The sequence below is a fragment of the Anolis carolinensis genome, chromosome 6, assembly GCF_035594765.1.
Source record: "Anolis carolinensis isolate JA03-04 chromosome 6, rAnoCar3.1.pri, whole genome shotgun sequence".
Lineage (NCBI taxonomy): Eukaryota > Metazoa > Chordata > Lepidosauria > Squamata > Dactyloidae > Anolis > Anolis carolinensis.
In genome coordinates this window covers 12,552,718-12,569,616 of record NC_085846.1, presented here as the reverse complement: position 1 = coordinate 12,569,616, position 16,899 = coordinate 12,552,718, and the positions used below count along the sequence as shown (strand labels likewise).

The 16,899-nt window shown below is 42.1% G+C and overlaps 1 protein-coding gene across 1 annotated transcript; it reads left to right on the top strand.

Annotated features, from left to right (window-relative positions):
• Positions 1-1,120: 1,120 nt before the first annotated feature.
• On the top strand, positions 1,121-16,374 carry armc5 (armadillo repeat containing 5). Its single transcript, XM_062984019.1, has 6 exons — positions 1,121-1,524; positions 6,076-6,183; positions 8,096-8,930; positions 9,320-10,587; positions 11,433-11,565; positions 14,622-16,374. The coding sequence occupies exons 1-6, from the start codon at positions 1,200-1,202 to the stop codon at positions 15,403-15,405; spliced, it is 3,453 nt and encodes a 1,150-aa protein (XP_062840089.1). The 5' UTR covers positions 1,121-1,199; the 3' UTR covers positions 15,406-16,374.
• Positions 16,375-16,899: the final 525 nt, after the last annotated feature.

The window sequence follows — 16,899 nt, the reverse complement described above, 5'->3', positions numbered from 1 at the left end:
TAAATATAGTTTCTGGTTGCTTGAGAGTTACTATTAAAAGGATGCCCACATAAGGCACCTGAGGCTCTTCATCACAGATATGCCATACTGGGAGTAATAATAACACATTATCCATAATAATAATGAAATTAATAATATCCCTCTTTCATCATATAGGGTGCCTGAGGCTCTTCATCACAGATATGTCATACTGGGAGTAATAATAATATATTTTTTATTGTGTCAGAAGCTAATTGAACATACTGCAAGTCACCTCTGGTGTGAGAGAATCGGCTGTCTACAGAGATGTTGCCCAGGGGATGCCAGGATGTGTTATCATACTGTGGAGGCTTCTCTCATGTCCCTGCATGGGAAGCTGGGGCTGACCGGCGGGAGCTCAACCCATCTTGCAGAGTTGAGCCGCCAACCTTCAGGCTCCTAGTAATAACAATAGAGGAAGAGAGGAAAGTGGGATGATAATAATATCAATAATAATATTAATATTTTTTGTTCCTCTCTTCATATAATGCCATACTGGGAGTAATAATAACAATACATGAAGAGAGGAAGGTGGTATATTAACAGTAATAATATTCCTCTTTCCTCACACTATACCCCATACTAAACCATACCATCAACTGTATTGACTATACAGAAACACAGTCATTAAAAACAAATTAAAAGATAGTTTCAGTATGTTATGAAAGCTTTGGGATTGCAGAGTTATTTCTTCGAGGGTTTTTTTTTTTGCCAGTTGCTTGAGGCCGGATCCACACTGGCCTATAATCCAGTTTCAGGATTTGGATTTACAATATAAGGTAAATGTTTTAATACATTTACATCCCTGAAAGGGAATAGTCCAGGCCTGGGCCAACTTGGGCCCTCCAGGTGTTTTGGACTTCAACTCCCACAATTCCTAACAGCCTACCGGCTGTTAGGAATTGTGGGAGTTGAAGTCCAAAACACCTGGAGGGCCCAAGTTGGCCCAGGCCTGGACTAGTAAGTAGGAACCTTTACTTTGTTGACTCCTTGTACGTCAATCAAAAGCTGCCGCGTGGCACTATGGGATGTGAGTCCTTTTCCTCCTCGATGTCCCGTATAACTAATGGAGAATGGACGGGGAAGAGACTACAGCGACCGGCAGGCACCGCGCCAAGATGGCGGCTCGCGACGCCCTTCGGGATGGGATGGCGTAGGAGAAGAAGGGCTTCTTGGCCAAGATGGCGGCTCCGGCTTCCAAAGGCCCGGGGGGCGGCAAGGGGCATTGGAGTGACTCCCTGGGCTCCTGCCTGGCCCAGCTCCACAAGGGCGCCGAGCCGGGCCTGGGCAAGGCCTTGCTGGCCCTCCGCACGCAGCACATCAAGGAGGTTGGCGGCATCGCCCGCTTCCGAGAGCGCGGGGGACTGGCGCCTCTGCTGAGGGTCCTGGCCGGAGCCCCCAGGCCCCGCCGCACCCTCGACCTCGCCCTGAGCATCCTGGGCAACTGCTGCACCGAAGGCGGGAGCCGCGCCCGCGTGCGCCAGCTGGGAGGCATCCCGCCCCTCGGTGAGAGACGACAGAGGCAGGCGGTGAGGCCTAGTCTGGAAGGCCTAAGGAGGGGTGAGGCGCCCTAGAGCAGGCCTGGGCCACCTTGGGCCCTCCAGGTGATTTGGACTTCAACTAACAGCCGATAGGCTGTTAGGAATTGTGGGAGTTGAAGTCCAAATCACCTGGAGGGCCCAAGGTGGCCCAGGCCTGCCCTAAATGAAGAGAGGAAAGCAGGCTGTTATTAATATTCATATTGATATTAATCATCATCATCTTTCCTCTCATCCTATAGGGCGCCTAAGACTCTTCATCACAGATATGCCATACTGGGAGTAATAATAATAATACAGTAGAGTCTCACTTATCCAACATTCGCTTATCCAACGTTCTGGATTATCCAACGCAGTCGGCCTTTTAGTAGTCAATGTTTTTGTAGTCAATCTTTTCAATACGTTGGCGCTAAATTCTTAAACACAGTAATTATTACATAACATTGCTGTGTATTGAACTGTTTTTTCTGTCAAATTTGTTGTAAAACATGATGTTTTGGTGCTTAATTTGTAAAATCATAATGTAATTTGATGTGTAATAGGCTTTTCCTTAATCCCTCCTTATTATCCAACATATTCGCTTATCCAATGTTCTGCCGGCCCATTTATGTTGGATAAGTGAGACTCTACTGAACATGAAAAGAAGAAATCAATATATTGTTGATAATATTTTTAATAATGATATCCACAATAATAATAACATTAATAATAATCCTCTTTTTCCCTCTTCATATAGGGTACCCAAGGCTCTTCATCTCAGATATACTGTACTGGGAGTAATAATAATAATAACATAAAGGAAGGAAAGTGGTATATTATTACAGTAGAGTCTCACTTATCCAAGACTCGCTTATCCAACGTTCTGGATTATCCAACGCATTTTTGTAGTCAATGTTTTCAATATATCGTGATGTTTTGGTGCTAAATTCGTAAATACAGTCATTACTACATAGCATTACTGCATATTGAACTACTTTTTCTGTCAAATTTGTTGTTAAACACGATGTTTTGGTGCTTAATTTGTAAAATCATAACCTAATTCAATGTGTAATAGGCTTTTCCTTAATCCCTCCTTATTATCCAACATATTCGCATATCCAACGTTCTGCCGGCCCGTTTATGTTGGAAAAGTGAGACTCTACAGTATTAATAATAATAATAATAACCATAATATTCCTCTTTCCTCTCTTCATATAAGGCACCTGAGGCTCTTCACAGATATGCTATGCTGAAAGTAATATTAATAATATATAAAGAGAGGAAAGTGGAATATTAATAATAATAATAATAATAATATCCCTCTTTCTTCTTATAGGGCACCTGAGACTCAGCATCACAGATATGTCATATTGGGAGTAATAATAATACTTGAAGAGAGTAAAGTGGGAAATTATTATTATTAATAACAATAATATTCCTCTTTTTATATAGGACTCTTCATCATGCCATATTTGCTGTTCATCACCGATATGCCATATTTGAAGTACTGTAATAATAATAATAATACATGACAGAGGAAAGCTGAATCATAATAATATTATCAATAATAATAATAACAATAATATTTCTCTTTCCTCTCTTCATATAGGGCACCTCATACTCTTCATCACAGATATGCCATACTGGGAATAATAATAATAATACATGAAGAGAGGAAAGTGGAATGATAATAAAATCCATCATAATAATACAATTAATAATAATATTCCTCTTTCCTCTCTTCATATAGGGCACCTGAGTATCTTCATCATAGACATGCCATACTGGGAGTAATAATAATACATGAAGAGAGGAAAGTGGGAATATTACTATTAATATTAGTATTATTTATAATATATCAATAATAATAAATGTAATAATAATATCCCCCTTTCCTTTCTTCATATAGAGCACCTGAGACTTCATGACAAATATGCCATACTGGGAATAATAATAATTATTATTATACAGTCTTAGGACCCCTGCATTTGTTGAAAGAAGCTGCTCTGAGAGAAGTTTTAAGAAAAAAAATGGGATGTAAATATAAATATAATAATCTCAAGTTCCCTTCATGGGGTGAGGGCGCTGTGAGGCTTCTTTAAGAGAGGAAAGCAGAATATAAATATGTAAATATGAATATAATAATACACTTTCTTCTCTTAAGCAAGCCTCAGAGCAGCTTCTTCCATCAAATGTAGCAGTCTTAAGACCCTTACATTTGGTGGAAGAAGCTGCATTGAGAAAAGTTTAAGTAAAGAAAGTGGGATATAAGTATGAATAACAACAACATCAACAACACATTCTCAGATTCCCTTCATGGCAGTGTGTGCTGTGAGGCTCCTTTAAGAGAGGAAAGTGGACTATAAATATGAGTATAAGATTAATGATGATGATGATGATGATATCTTGCTTTTTTCTTTTAAGTGAGCGTCAGAGCAGCTTCTTCCACCAAATGTAGTGGACCTACAATTGTATTAATAATACATCATTCTTATACTTTGAGGCTCATTTAAGAGGAGAAAGCAGGATATAAATTATAATAATATAATAATAATGAAGATGATGATGTCAATAATGTTTCAGGTTCCCTACATTGGGAGCACTTTGAGGCCCCTTTAAGAGATGAAAATATGATTTACATATGATGATGATGATGATGATGATGATGATAATAATAATAATACAGTCAGAGGTCCCCTACATTTGGGGGTGAGGTGAGGGGGGAAAGCTGCTTTGAGGCTCATATAAGAAGAACATTGTATATCAGTATAATGATGATAATGCAGTCTCAGGTACCTCAGCTTTGAGGGGCAAACCTACATTGAGTCTCCTTTAAGAGAGAAAAGCAAGATAGTTATAATAGTAATATTACCATCTGAGGTCCCCTATATTTTTGAGCTAGAAGCTACTTTGATGCTCATTTAAGAGAGTCAAGTCTCAGTTCCCTACATTGGGGGCCTACACTCTCAGGTCTCCTACATTTGGGGAAACCTGGGTATCAGATATGTGCCAGAGAGTACACTTCAGCATAAAAGAAAACCACTGGGGGGATCGGGGCAGAGTTTGTCAAGGAAGGCTTTCATGTCTTGTGATGAGGTAGGGTCCCTCTGCTAATATATTGTAACAGAGTAGCTGTGTGTCACTGTTGTTGTTGGATACCATCAAGTCATTTCCAGCTTATGGCAAATCCTGTCATGTGGTTTTCTGAGGCTGAGAATGTATGACTCACAGTCACCCAATGGGTTTTCATAGCTGAGCAGGATGTCAAACCCTGGCCTCCTGTGTCATGTTCAGGCTTATTCAAAAGTGAAGGCCAAGGTGTCTTCCAAATGTTTTGACACCACTTTGACTGCTGTGGCTTGATGCTATGAAACCCTGGGATTTGTAATTTAGTGAGGCGCCATCACTCTCTGGCAGAGAAAGCTAAAACCTTGTAAAACTAAGCTTTTGTTATTCAACAGCATTGAGCCATGGCAGCTAAAGTAGTGTCAAAGTGCATTAATTCTATAGTGCAAATGCACCCCAAGACAGGGTTTGTCAATCTGTAACAGTCACATCTGACCCTTTTGGAGATTGTGAGCTCTGTGCTGCATCAAGCTACATTCCTCACGTTTTGGAAGCACCAAGAATCTTCAGTTTGATTCATGGCTGTTGAAACAGGGTATGTGTGATATGCAGCCTCATCTCTTCAGGGTTGCAGCTGAGGAATATGTCTTGGCTTGTCATAATTTGTTTTCTACCATTTCTACAGTTGGCACGCCACCTGTCTATTAATGTGCAAATGCCAGTAGCTCATCTTCAAAAAAGAGTGAAGGGAAATGAGTCAAGTGACAGGAGAAAAGTATCTGTTAGGAGTTTCCTTTTGACCTTACTGGTTCCACATGGAGGACAGACTGTTTTTAGAAACTTTTTTGAAAGAGCATGCACACCATATTTTTATTCTTCTGTTTTTAAAAAGGCTTTTACAGTTGTGTTCACTTAGGATATCTTCCTTAATTGAATACCTTCATTCTAATCTATGCTTTCTCCCAGTTTAGGGCTCTTTGGGCCCTAAACTGGGAGAAAGCTCAGATAGAAAAATTGCCTTTTCTTTCTCAGGGAGGTTGGCGATAGTCTTAAGAGCTTAGAATTGAACTGATTCACCCTTAGGCAAGACTTCATATGTTATGTGTAACAAGGAAGCAAAATGTACGCAGTCTGTCTGCACTGTGAAAGAGACTTAAAGCTTTTCCCACAAATAAACTATTATCATATAGCAGATACTGGTCTCTCTGGCAGAGGAAGTGATGCGTTTTGGCACGAAGGTTTGTGGTTTATATTTGTTGGAACAGATTTGATGGTAGCGGTGTCTGGAAATCATTCTTCAGATGATGTTCTGTCTGAAGAAGCTTCCCTCACTCCAGAGTTGTTGTTTTTTGTCGAAGAAATAGAGCTAGGAGTCTATCTTTATTGTTTATAATAGTAAAAGACTAACACTCAGGAAGCCATTCATGCTTTTACAGCTGGATTATTCCCTCTTTCCCATTATGTGTTTTTATAGTTGCTATCCTTAAATCGCTTGCCGTGGAAAGCATCCAGAACCGAACAGCACGGGCTCTCGGCAACTTGGCTGTCGATTCGGAGAACTGCCAAGCCATCCACGAAGCAGGTTAAATTTGGGGTGGTGTATTTGGGTTGTGGAGGGGGTGGGTATTGTTGGAAGGTTAGGTGTGTTACAACTGAGTGTAGGTGTACTATTTCAGGTTCATTATCACCATTACAGTTATCACCTATTTTTCCTCCAAGACTGGGACACAAGGTGGCTTACAATGGTTACAGCGTTCCCTCATTTATCGCGGGGGTTACGTTCCAGGACTACCTGCAATAAGTGAAAATCCGCAAAGTAGGGACACCATATTTATTCTATGTGTGGAGGAGAGCAAACCACAGACCACTTACTACAATGCAGTCTGTACTTTATTTTAGCAGTTACAATATACAGTACACCGGCAGAGAAGAAGAATGGAAGCTAAATAACCCTTTTTTATTTCCTACCCTCCCCCCCTCCCTTTATTTCTCCATTTCTCCCTTTCCCCCCTTTCCAAAACACTTTGCACACTGCAAAAACCCATGAAACAGTCAACATACAGCTATAAATGTGTACATTAATATTAATTGAAAACCCATGAAACAGCAAGGGAGCGAAAAGTGAACCATGAAGTAGCAAGGGAACACTGTACTATGTACAGCATGACTCCTGTGTCTGCAGGGATATATTCCCGGATTTTGCATAGATATGCAAAATTTGCATAATAACAAACTCTATTGAAATGAAGGACTGCTGGCTCAAGAATACTATGGGCTTGTGCTGGAAGATCTAGAAACTGCCTAGAGAAGCCATATTTTGTTAGACATAGAGAAATGAAACTGGATACTGGTCTTGCAGATACAGAGTCCATAATCCAATTAAAAACATAAAAACTCAACAATTTAGAAGAATTGAATTATTAACCATTTTGAAACAATTTAAATGGTACACTTTGAAAAGTTAACAGCCATTAGATCAGTACAGTTTAAAACAGAACAGTACCTTGGTACAGGCTTTCCTTAGTAAACTTTAGTTTGAAAAGCCTATCTGAATAAAAGGGTTTCACCGGCTAATGGAAGGATACCAAGAAGAAGATGTATTCTAGGTTTCGTAGAGAGGGAATTCCAAAGTCCAGGGTAGCCACGGAGAACTGTACCTATAAAGGGCTCAGGCAAGCTCATGGGGGATAGCCTATCTTTTAGCCTGAATCTAAATTGTATTGGGCTTTGTATTGGTCACAACCAGCACTTAGAATTCTGCCTTGAAATAGACAGCCATTGGAGTTGTTAAGAAGGTGAGTTGTATGATCCCCATACAACGGGACCAGTGCCAGAGTTCCTCTGGCTACCACTCTTTATGTCAGCTAAAATTTACAAACATTCTTCAGTTACTGCCTCACATAGAGTGCATTACAGTACTCTAAACAGGATGCAATTAAGACATGGGTTTCATTGGCCAGGTCAGGCATCCTTTATATATACACAGAGGACTTGTGTAATAAGCCTTTTTATTACTCTGAAAACAAGTGGAATGGCAACTATTTCCATTATCCTTTCTTTAAAAAGAAAATAGTGTTCTTTTCCTCTTCCATCCTAAGAAGCAGGTAGAGTACCCCTTATCTGGAATTTGAAATACTCCAAAATCTGAAATTGTCCTTATGGGTGGCTGATAGTGACATTTTTCTTTCTAGTTGTTCAGTGTACACAAGCATTTTTTCATGCACAAAAATTTAAAAATACTATGTATAAAATTATATATACTTTATCCACATAAAGTACATATGTAAAAATACATGAATTCATGTTTAGATTTGGGCCCCATCTTCACGATATCTCTATATATGCAAGTATTTTAAAATCCATTAAAATCCAAAATACCTGGCAGCTGATGGATGGGCCTGGTAGTTTTTTGTCTGACCGTGGAGATATGGCAATAATTACATCTAACAGAGTTGCTTTCCTCTTGGATCCCATCCCTTGTCTCTTCCTTGCAGGTGCTGTGCCCCCGCTTGTCCAAGTCCTTTCCACCTCCCAGGACAGCGAGTGTTTGCAGAGTGCCATCAGGGCAGTGCGATACCTGGCCGATACTCCTGCCCATCGCCTGATCTTGGCCCAGCAGGGAGCAGTTCGCCCCATTGCTGAACGCTTGGCTTCCTCCCTCGATGATGCTGCTCTGGTGGCGGCGGCAGTGCGCGCCCTCCTTGAGCTCACCAAGGGTTGCAGCCGAGATTGTGCTGAACAGCTAAGCCTGGGCGGAGGGATCCCAGTCCTCGTGGCCTTGGCCGGCCATGACAAACGGCCTGTGCGGGAATCTGCCCTCTTGGCCCTCTCCAACCTTTGTCTGCAGGGGATGCTGAGGCCAGTGATTGGCAATGCTGGAGTGGTAGAAGTGCTGGTTGGGGAAATCCGCCGCCGGAAGGAAGCGGGAGCACCTGGGGCCTACCTCTATCCGCTGGTGAAAGCTCTTTGTCTGCTCTGCCGGGAGGCTGTCAATAGAAGCCGGGTCCGTGAAGCTGGAGGGTTAGAGCTGCTGCTGTCCCTGCTGCGGGACCGGTGCCAGAGTTCCTCTCATGCTCGCGTGGTAGTGGCCTTTGTGGCTTTCTTTTATGATGAAGAAGCCTTGGAGGTGCTGCAGGCTGGAGGACTGGTGCCCTTGCTGGTAGGGCAGCTGGCAGTGCTGGGCCAGTTGAGAGGCCAGGTGCGAGAGGAGGAAGAGGATGAGGAACAGGAAGATGAGAGAGATGCAGCTTCTTTTGACTTCCCTGCAGAGGGGCGACGTGGGGAGCAGGCCACTCCTGGGGCAGAATCCTCCAGCTTTCAGAGCCTCAGGTAAATGATTTCTTGAGCTGGGTGCCATCTTTTTTGTAAGATTTTGTAAGAGTTTGTAAGAACAGCTAGGAATTGAGATCCAAACATCTTATGGGGCATCAGAAAAAGATGGGATGTTTGAAAAGATGCTGATGGGAAGCTTTGCATTTAATGTAATCTGTAGTTATTCAATGTCTAGGATGTACAAATGTACAAGTAATAAAAAAAATTAGAATCTTCCTGTGCTGGCTGAGGAATTCTGGAAGTTATAGTCCAGAAAAGGAACCTTTTCAAGTAGTGGTTCCTCTCCAAGCTCCCTACCTTCACTTTGAAGGAACAGTAAGAGACAAATGCAACATACATAATGAATCTTTCTCTGTATCTTTCTGTATCCTCTCTTTCCAATGCAGATCCTGGCTTATTTCTGAAGGCTATATTGCTAGTCCAGTAGACCTTTCCCCTCAATGGTCTCCTGATACCACTCTTTCTGAGCTGGATGCTCCAGGATGTGCCAGTCCAAATCAAGAACTGCAAGATGACGCCCTGGGACCGTGTCATGCTCCCTCTGAAGTGAAAACCCAGTCAAGGGCAGAATCCCCTGATTTTTTAAACTCACCATTATTGGATTTGCCTCTTGTGGAGCAGCCAGATACTTCTGAAACATTAAACCCAGCAGAGGGGGAGGGAATACAACCAGAACAGGGTTTATGTCCAAAAACATCCCTTATGTTGGAGGTACCTGATGGTCTCTATTCAGAACCAGTAGCAGAGATGCCAGATTTAGATGGAACCAAAGAAGAAGATATAAGTGAGACGAAGGAACAGCAAGGGGGGCTAATAGAGACATCACCAGTGAAGAATAAAGAAGATAGAGTCCAAGAAGAGAATAAGTTACCATGTTCATTGTCTTTAGTGGTGACACCAGATTCAGTGGTGATAAATTCAGCCAAAGGGGATATAAAAAAGTCCACTGAGATTGCCTTGGTCATGGACCAGAATGAGCCAGGGCCAAGTAATGTGCATTCAACCCCTATGATATCTGCTCCAAGGAAGGATGACCAAAACCAGCTGTTGCCCAAAGCTGCTGTGAGACCAGCAGCCTCGGAGGAGACTTCCTTGATCCCCCAGCGGTCAACCCTGCAGAGTTTTCCAGGCTCTCCTGATGAGTACAGGACGCCTACCACTTGCTGGAAACGTCGTTCTAAGTTTCGATCAGTACCTGAGCAAGTGATGCCTCCTCAAGTATCACGCCCTGTTGCCGAGATGTCACCCCCCTTGCTTTCCTTGGCCCTCCCGCTCTCTTTGTCTCATTGTGTGGGTGACAGAGAGCTCCAGGCTCCTGAAGCCCCCGCCTTGCTGCTGCTCTCTCGATTTTCTCAAGTTGAGGATCCCAGTCGCAGCTTGGTTACGCCGACCACACTGAAAGGGCTGCTGCGCTATGTGACTGGAAGCGCAGCCCCTTCATCTCGCTGCCTTCGGCTGCTGCATCGCCTCACCTGCAACCCAGCTTGCCTGGAAGCCTTTGTTCGTTCCTATGGGCCCTCTCTCATCCGCTCTTGGTTGATACTTGGGGTGTCCCCTGAGCAGGCTGCTTCTGTTGTTGCTGCTGGACACGAAGGAGAAGAACCAGGAAACCTAGATGCTGAACAGCGTGATACCAAAAGATTCAGGGAGCTTGGTGTGTGTTTTGTCAGTCAACCCTGTGGGCTATAACTTCCCCAGCCCCAAAAGCCACATGGGACCAATCCAAGAACTCGTCAGGGGTTGTGTCTTGTTGATTGCTGAAGTTTAGTAATGCCTGGGGTGGCTTCCTCTGATGCAATTTGGAGAATTGATATATTGGGAACCTATAGCAGGGAGGGAGAGCAGCATGAGATAGAATAAAGAAGGGAGAGGATATGAAGAGTAGCATGAAGGAAAGTGGAGTGGGTGGCAAGAATTGCTTCATTGTGTTTGAAGAAGGGAAGTGAGGAACTTACCTGGGGGTTTCAGGAGAGCAGAATGGATTTCGTAGTGAAACTGAGCAACCAAAATGTCCCTTGGGCTGCATGCAGCCTATAGCTGATGGATTGCCAACTTTAGCATCTTTTGGTGTAACATTAATTTAATATTTATCGATTGTTCCATGACCTAGGAAGGACTCCTATTGGATCTCCTATTTATCTTGGTAGTCAGTATTGGTAGGTTCTTGAACCCATAGGAAGCTAATGGTTCTAGTTTGAATCAGTGAGTCTTGCTTTCTCGTCCCTACACCAGAATGTAGTGTTAGCCAGGGTTCGCTAAACCTCAGAACCACTTCTTAGTGTTGTGGCATAGCCATGCATGGAACATTTAGAGTAGATGGGAGAAATGTGGGTATTTAAAGCTCTTGTGATAAGAAAATGATAAGGTAGTGTGGTGTATGGTCCTTAAAACAGGTAGCCTTTCTCTTTCAGAGTTGAAACAAATACCCAGTCCAGTTGGGAGGACAGTGTGCTGAGTGCAGTTTCTGACACATTGCTCTCCTCTCCCCTTTCCTTCCAGGAGAGACACTACTGATGAACCTTTGTGTACAGGCAGATTCCCCCTTTGGTGTGGGTGTCCTCACTCATATGCTGTTGTCGGGCTCTGAATCAGACCAGGTGGCCTGTGCCCTTTCCCTTCCAATTATCTGCAGGTAGGTGTGATGCTCCTCCAAGGACTATATGCTGAGGAGGGGCTGGGGCTTATTCTTCCTATAGCTGCTTTTGTTGCTGCCCAAATAGTGACAGAGATTTGGAGAGACTGGGTCATGGCTTTAATCATCCCTAGGTTCACACTGTTGGACTGGGGAGCAGCAAAACTGCATGTAAATATTTACTCACCACCCTCACATATACCAAATGGTCTGCAAAGGTTAAGGATGGACTAGACCTGGGGTAGGTCCATTTGATGGGACTGGTAGCCCCATCTGTCCTCCCCCTATGACCACATCACTGCTGATAATAGAAATGGATGGAAGTCATCTTTCTGTTTCCTTTGCATTAAAAAAATAGATATAAATGGAAAGCTCAAATCTTAAATAGTAATCACTTCAATAACTATTTCACAATTACAAATATTGTATCATTTTATTCATCAATTACCATATTTTTTAAAAATGAGGTAGACTTTTTCTTTTAGAGACAAAAATATTGTTAATATTGATTCTGTTTATAAATGCCTTGTGGTGTAGCCCATATGGTTGATAAGAGGCAACCAATCACAGTATCTCAAAGGAGTCATCATCCGCTTGTTCTTTCACTTACCTGATTAAGTGTGGTTAGTTTTTGTGGTAGACCTAACTTCCAAACTGTTGGATTCGCTTTCAAATAGCTCACAATGCCTGGTTTCATGTTACTTGTTGGAAATATCTTACTGTCATCAAGATTTAGATGAGAGCCTAAATACTTTAAAGGTACCAAATCATTACTGATCTTGAAAGCTAAGCAAGGGCAGCTCTGGTTAGTACTTGGATAGATAACAGTCAATAAATGCTAAGTGCTGTGGCCTACATTTCAGAGGACAGAACTTGCACAACCACCTCTGACTATTAAGTGACTTGAAGAGATATATAAACACATCAGGATTTAGAATCAGAATTGGAAGGAACCACAATGGTCATCTAGTCCCACTCCGTTATGGAGGAATACACAACTAAAGTTCTTCTGAGAGGCCCACGTAATATGTGTTTAAAGAAGAACTATTTATATACTTCACATTCAATAGATTTTAGACACTTTAGATAATTGAGCTGTTAGTACTCTTTAATTAGAATAGAAATGTTTGCAAGCTTTGTTACTTAACTATTTCAACACTACACATATACACACATAAAGATTGTGTAGTGTTTTTTAAAAAAGAAAAGATGACAGTGTAACAGTAAATTCTCACCTGCACAATATTAATTTACTAACAAATGGAATTGAAATTTTAGATTTATATGGCAATAGTTAAAATTAGATAAAATACATGTAAAGAACTGGAAGAGAAGGTAGGAAGAACATCTGACAGTATGAGAAGACATGAGCTAGCCCAGTATCCAGATCAATATATTGAAAGATAATAGTATTAATTCTGCTTCCGTTTTTTGCCAAAACTTCTGCACTATAGGGTTTTATCACCATAGATAAAAAAAGGTTCCAGTATAACCACATCCTCTCTATCATGTTGCTGAGCTGGGTTTGTCAATCTCCCTTAGTAAAACAAGTGCAATACTTTTGATATATTGTCTTCACCATGTTCTTCCAAACAAATGTACAAAGAGATTTCAGTTGATGCAAAACCCAGATTTAATTACAATCTCTTTCATGTATATCTTAACCTAAATCCTGCTCTCATTTTAATTCCAAGTGTTAAATGTTATAATTAAACTTTGATAACAGTAATTTATATATAATTGAAACAATCCCTTTTATGTAGAGGTTTACTTTATAATCATTCAGATGTAAAACATGCCCCAGTGGCATGATGTGGCACTATACTGAAATTAAAATGTGTGGGGTGTGAATATACATTTGCAGCTGCTTACCATGAGTTGTTGACTTTTGCTTTCGGAGAAAAATATCAGTTTATGTGCAAAAGCGGAGTCACTCTACTATGCTGTAATCTTAATTTTAATATTTTATTCAAATAAAAGAAAAGTTAGTGTATCAGGATAGAAGTTAATAAGGAAAAGCAAGGAATGAAATTATTATGCATGCACTCTGAAGTTGATTGAAAGTCAGCATGTTTATGTATATCAGGGATTCTCAGTATTCTGTTACAGCTTTTTCCCGGATTGTGGGTTTCTTTTGTTATTAAAGGTTAATGAACTGAAAATGCATAGCCATGTTTTACATTTGTCAGACTTTGTCAGAATTTAATTTGGGCAGAATTCTAATTTTAAAAACTGTTATCTTTCCCAACTATGACAAACTACATTCTGAACAGATCTTCACATCTGGTTATTTTTATTCTTTTATTATGACTATATTTCCATAAATTTGTAAAAATTTGGGGAAATGTATATTTAAATATTTTATTAGCTTTGACATGTACTCAAACCATGTCTTTAGTGCATGCAGTTTCCCTGAACTCTTTATTTATTTTTTTTATCAAAATGAGTGTGTTAAAAGAAACAGAATACCTTTTGAAGACTTCTTGGACAGTGATGTACCATTTTTAAACAAGGCTGAGAGAAATCTCAAATAGTATTTCCCAGTCTGTTCAACTATGGAATTCACTTTCACAAAGTGTGATGGTGGCCACTAGCTTGAGCAGATTTAAAGGATTTAGACAAATTCACAGAGGATAAAACTATTGGTGGCCCTGAAGCATACTATCTTTGAAATCAGAAGCAGCATGCCTTTTAACCAATATCAGTTGCTGAGGATTACAAGTGTGTGTGGGTAGGTGGGGTTGTTTAATCTTTGTGATTTAGGGCTTTTCCTAAATCTACACTGAGCCCCTCTGGAGACAGAATGCCAAACTAGATAAGATTTATGTCTAATTCACCTTGGCTTATATATTTTTTGAAAGACCCACAAATAGTATGTGGAGACACTGGGAAGAAATTGTACATTATTGCTGGGATTGACCAATTATGTGGTTCTGAGAAATTTAGGGGGAAAGGTCCATATGGTTAGTAGAATTACATTCATGTTGGCCTAAATTTTGAAGAGGTGGGACTTCCTCAAAAGCCAAGGATGTGATGGTTTTCTTTTCTTGCCACAGGAAAGATTCCCTTTGCCGGAAACTACTGCTGGACCTCTCTGGCCTGCGCCTCTTTCTGGGAGCCCTGGGACGAGAACCAGATCCCATTTTTGTCTTCTATGCTTCTGATTCCCTCTCCCTCCTCCTGCGGGCCCCATCCCAAAGTCCTGCCCGGATCTCATCTCCCGCTCTGAAGCGTCCCCGCCTGGATTCCCCACTGCCCTGTTCTTATTCTCTCCTTACTGACGAAGGCAGGGCTGACTTACATTTCCAGCTTGATTCTGGTCTCACGGTGCCAGCCTCACGCCAGGCCATCAGTGAAGCCTCTGAAGTCTTCCATGCCATGCTGAGTGGAGGATTTGCTGAGTCAAACCGCAACACAGTGACACTTCACGGGGTGGCACCAGACCCATTCCTCGCTCTTATGCACTTTCTCCACGGCTGCCGTGGCAAGACCTGCCCAGTGTTAGGTGTGCCCTTTCCCCTCCCTTTAGCAGAGGAGATTTTCACAGTCGCCGAACAGTATCTCCTGCCAGGACTTCAGTCTCTTGTGGATGATGCATTGTGCCGGGACTTCATGCACCTGGGGACTCTAGGCGAGGTTTACCATTTGGCTGAACAGCAGAACCGTCCCCGCCTGCTCCGGCGGTGTATCAACTACACTATTCAGGAGGTTTCAGACCCCTTCTGTCGAGCTGCTGGCTTGGCTGAGCTGCTCCGATTAGCTGGTGACCCGACTGGGTTGACTGAGGAGCTTCTCCGGGTGGTAGTGGAGTCCCCGTGGGGCTCTGGTTCTGAAGGTTAGCTGCATTGATGGATTCATGAATATACACACACTCTGTCCTCTCTTCCCCCCACCAGTCGCTTACTGACCAGAACCAGTGTGGTAATGCAACACGTCAACGCAACGCCAGCCTGAAAGTTGGGAGAATAAATGGAACAATGCTGAAAGAAATGGTGTGGGTCAGGTGATGGGCACCACAGGGATCGGTCTGTGGGGAGGATGATCGAGAAGTAACCATCTTTTGAAAAGGTTGGATGTATATGCAGTTGTAGGCACAGAGCTTGACAGAGTTGCTTTTTTGGACTACAACTCCTAGAACCTGAGATTCTGAGCGTATTATTCTCTCCCCCCTCCCCATATAATATTTCTAAACTTTGAGTAGAGGTCACTGTTTAGGGGATAGAAAATGACAGAAGATGCAGGGCTGACTACAGGAAAGGCAGAGGAAGTGGATGTTGAACGATGGCTTCAGGTTCTGATCTGAAGTAGCAAATGCCCTATGGGGTGAGGAGGGGAAGATTATTCCAAGGAAGAGTTATAAAAAATTCAGCCCCATTTTTAATGAAATTGGCATTTTAAAAGTATCCCTTTTAGGTTGTAGCATGCCAGGAAAAGATCTTGTTTTGAAAATGGAACACATAAGGAGTCCTCACCATCAGATATTCCAGGAGTGGCTATCACTTCTAGTTTATAGATTGGGAAGACTTCTTAGTGGCTTTTAGGAAGAGGCATGATGTGCAAAACTGCAGGAAACAGGGTCTTGTGGGTTGGAGGGGCAAAGCCGAAGATGTTCAGGGTGTCACCGTACTACTGAAAATCACCTGCTGAGTTGCTTTCCTCAGGTGTGTGAAAACAAGAAACTGTCCGAAGGAATCTTTCTAAGAGATTCTCAAATGAATAGAGAGGGCTTGACCAAGTCATCCCTCTGGGACTGTATAACATGTAAGTGATTGTATATAAGAGAAATACAGATGACAAAGAAGTGCTCAACTGTCTGTGTCTTTGTTTTATTTCTGTGACTCAACAAATGGGAGCTTTTGGCATCTTGCAGGGCAAGAATGAACAGAAATGGGTTGTCTGCAAAATGGAGAACGCTGTTATTTAGAGGCAAACTTTCTGAAAATCACTTGGTTGAACTATAGAGGTAACAAAGCAATTTATTATCACTCCTGCAATTCTACCCTTTTAATGTACAGACGTGTATTTATTTTCTTTTGCTTGTTTCTACAGTGGTTGGGGATTTCAAGTTACCCTCTCATGGCAGTCATGTTCTTTTGAATTGAGTTGAAAGTCCTCTCCTTAGTCTCTCCCCTTCCTCCCCTCCACCTCCTTTCTGCACCAAGAACAGGAAACGCCTGTTTCTAACTGCATCCAGATGGTATGGAGAACTGGAGAGGGAGGGAAGGAACCACTTCCTGAATGCCTGGTTCCTATAAGTCCTGTCCAGATAGGATGGGATGGAAGAAGGTTGTCTTCCCACTGACTGCTCTCCTATCTGTCCTGTTTTCTGTTCAC

Coding starts and splice junctions, on each gene's coding strand:
- armc5 (XM_062984019.1), top strand. CDS start 1,200: ATGGCGGCTCCGGCTTCCAAAGGCCCGGGGGGCGGCAAGGGGCATTGG. Junction 6,184..8,095: donor CCAAGCCATCCACGAAGCAG/GTTAAATTTGGG, acceptor TCTTCCTTGCAG/GTGCTGTGCCCCCGCTTGTC. Junction 10,588..11,432: donor CAAAAGATTCAGGGAGCTTG/GTGTGTGTTTTG, acceptor CTTTCCTTCCAG/GAGAGACACTACTGATGAAC.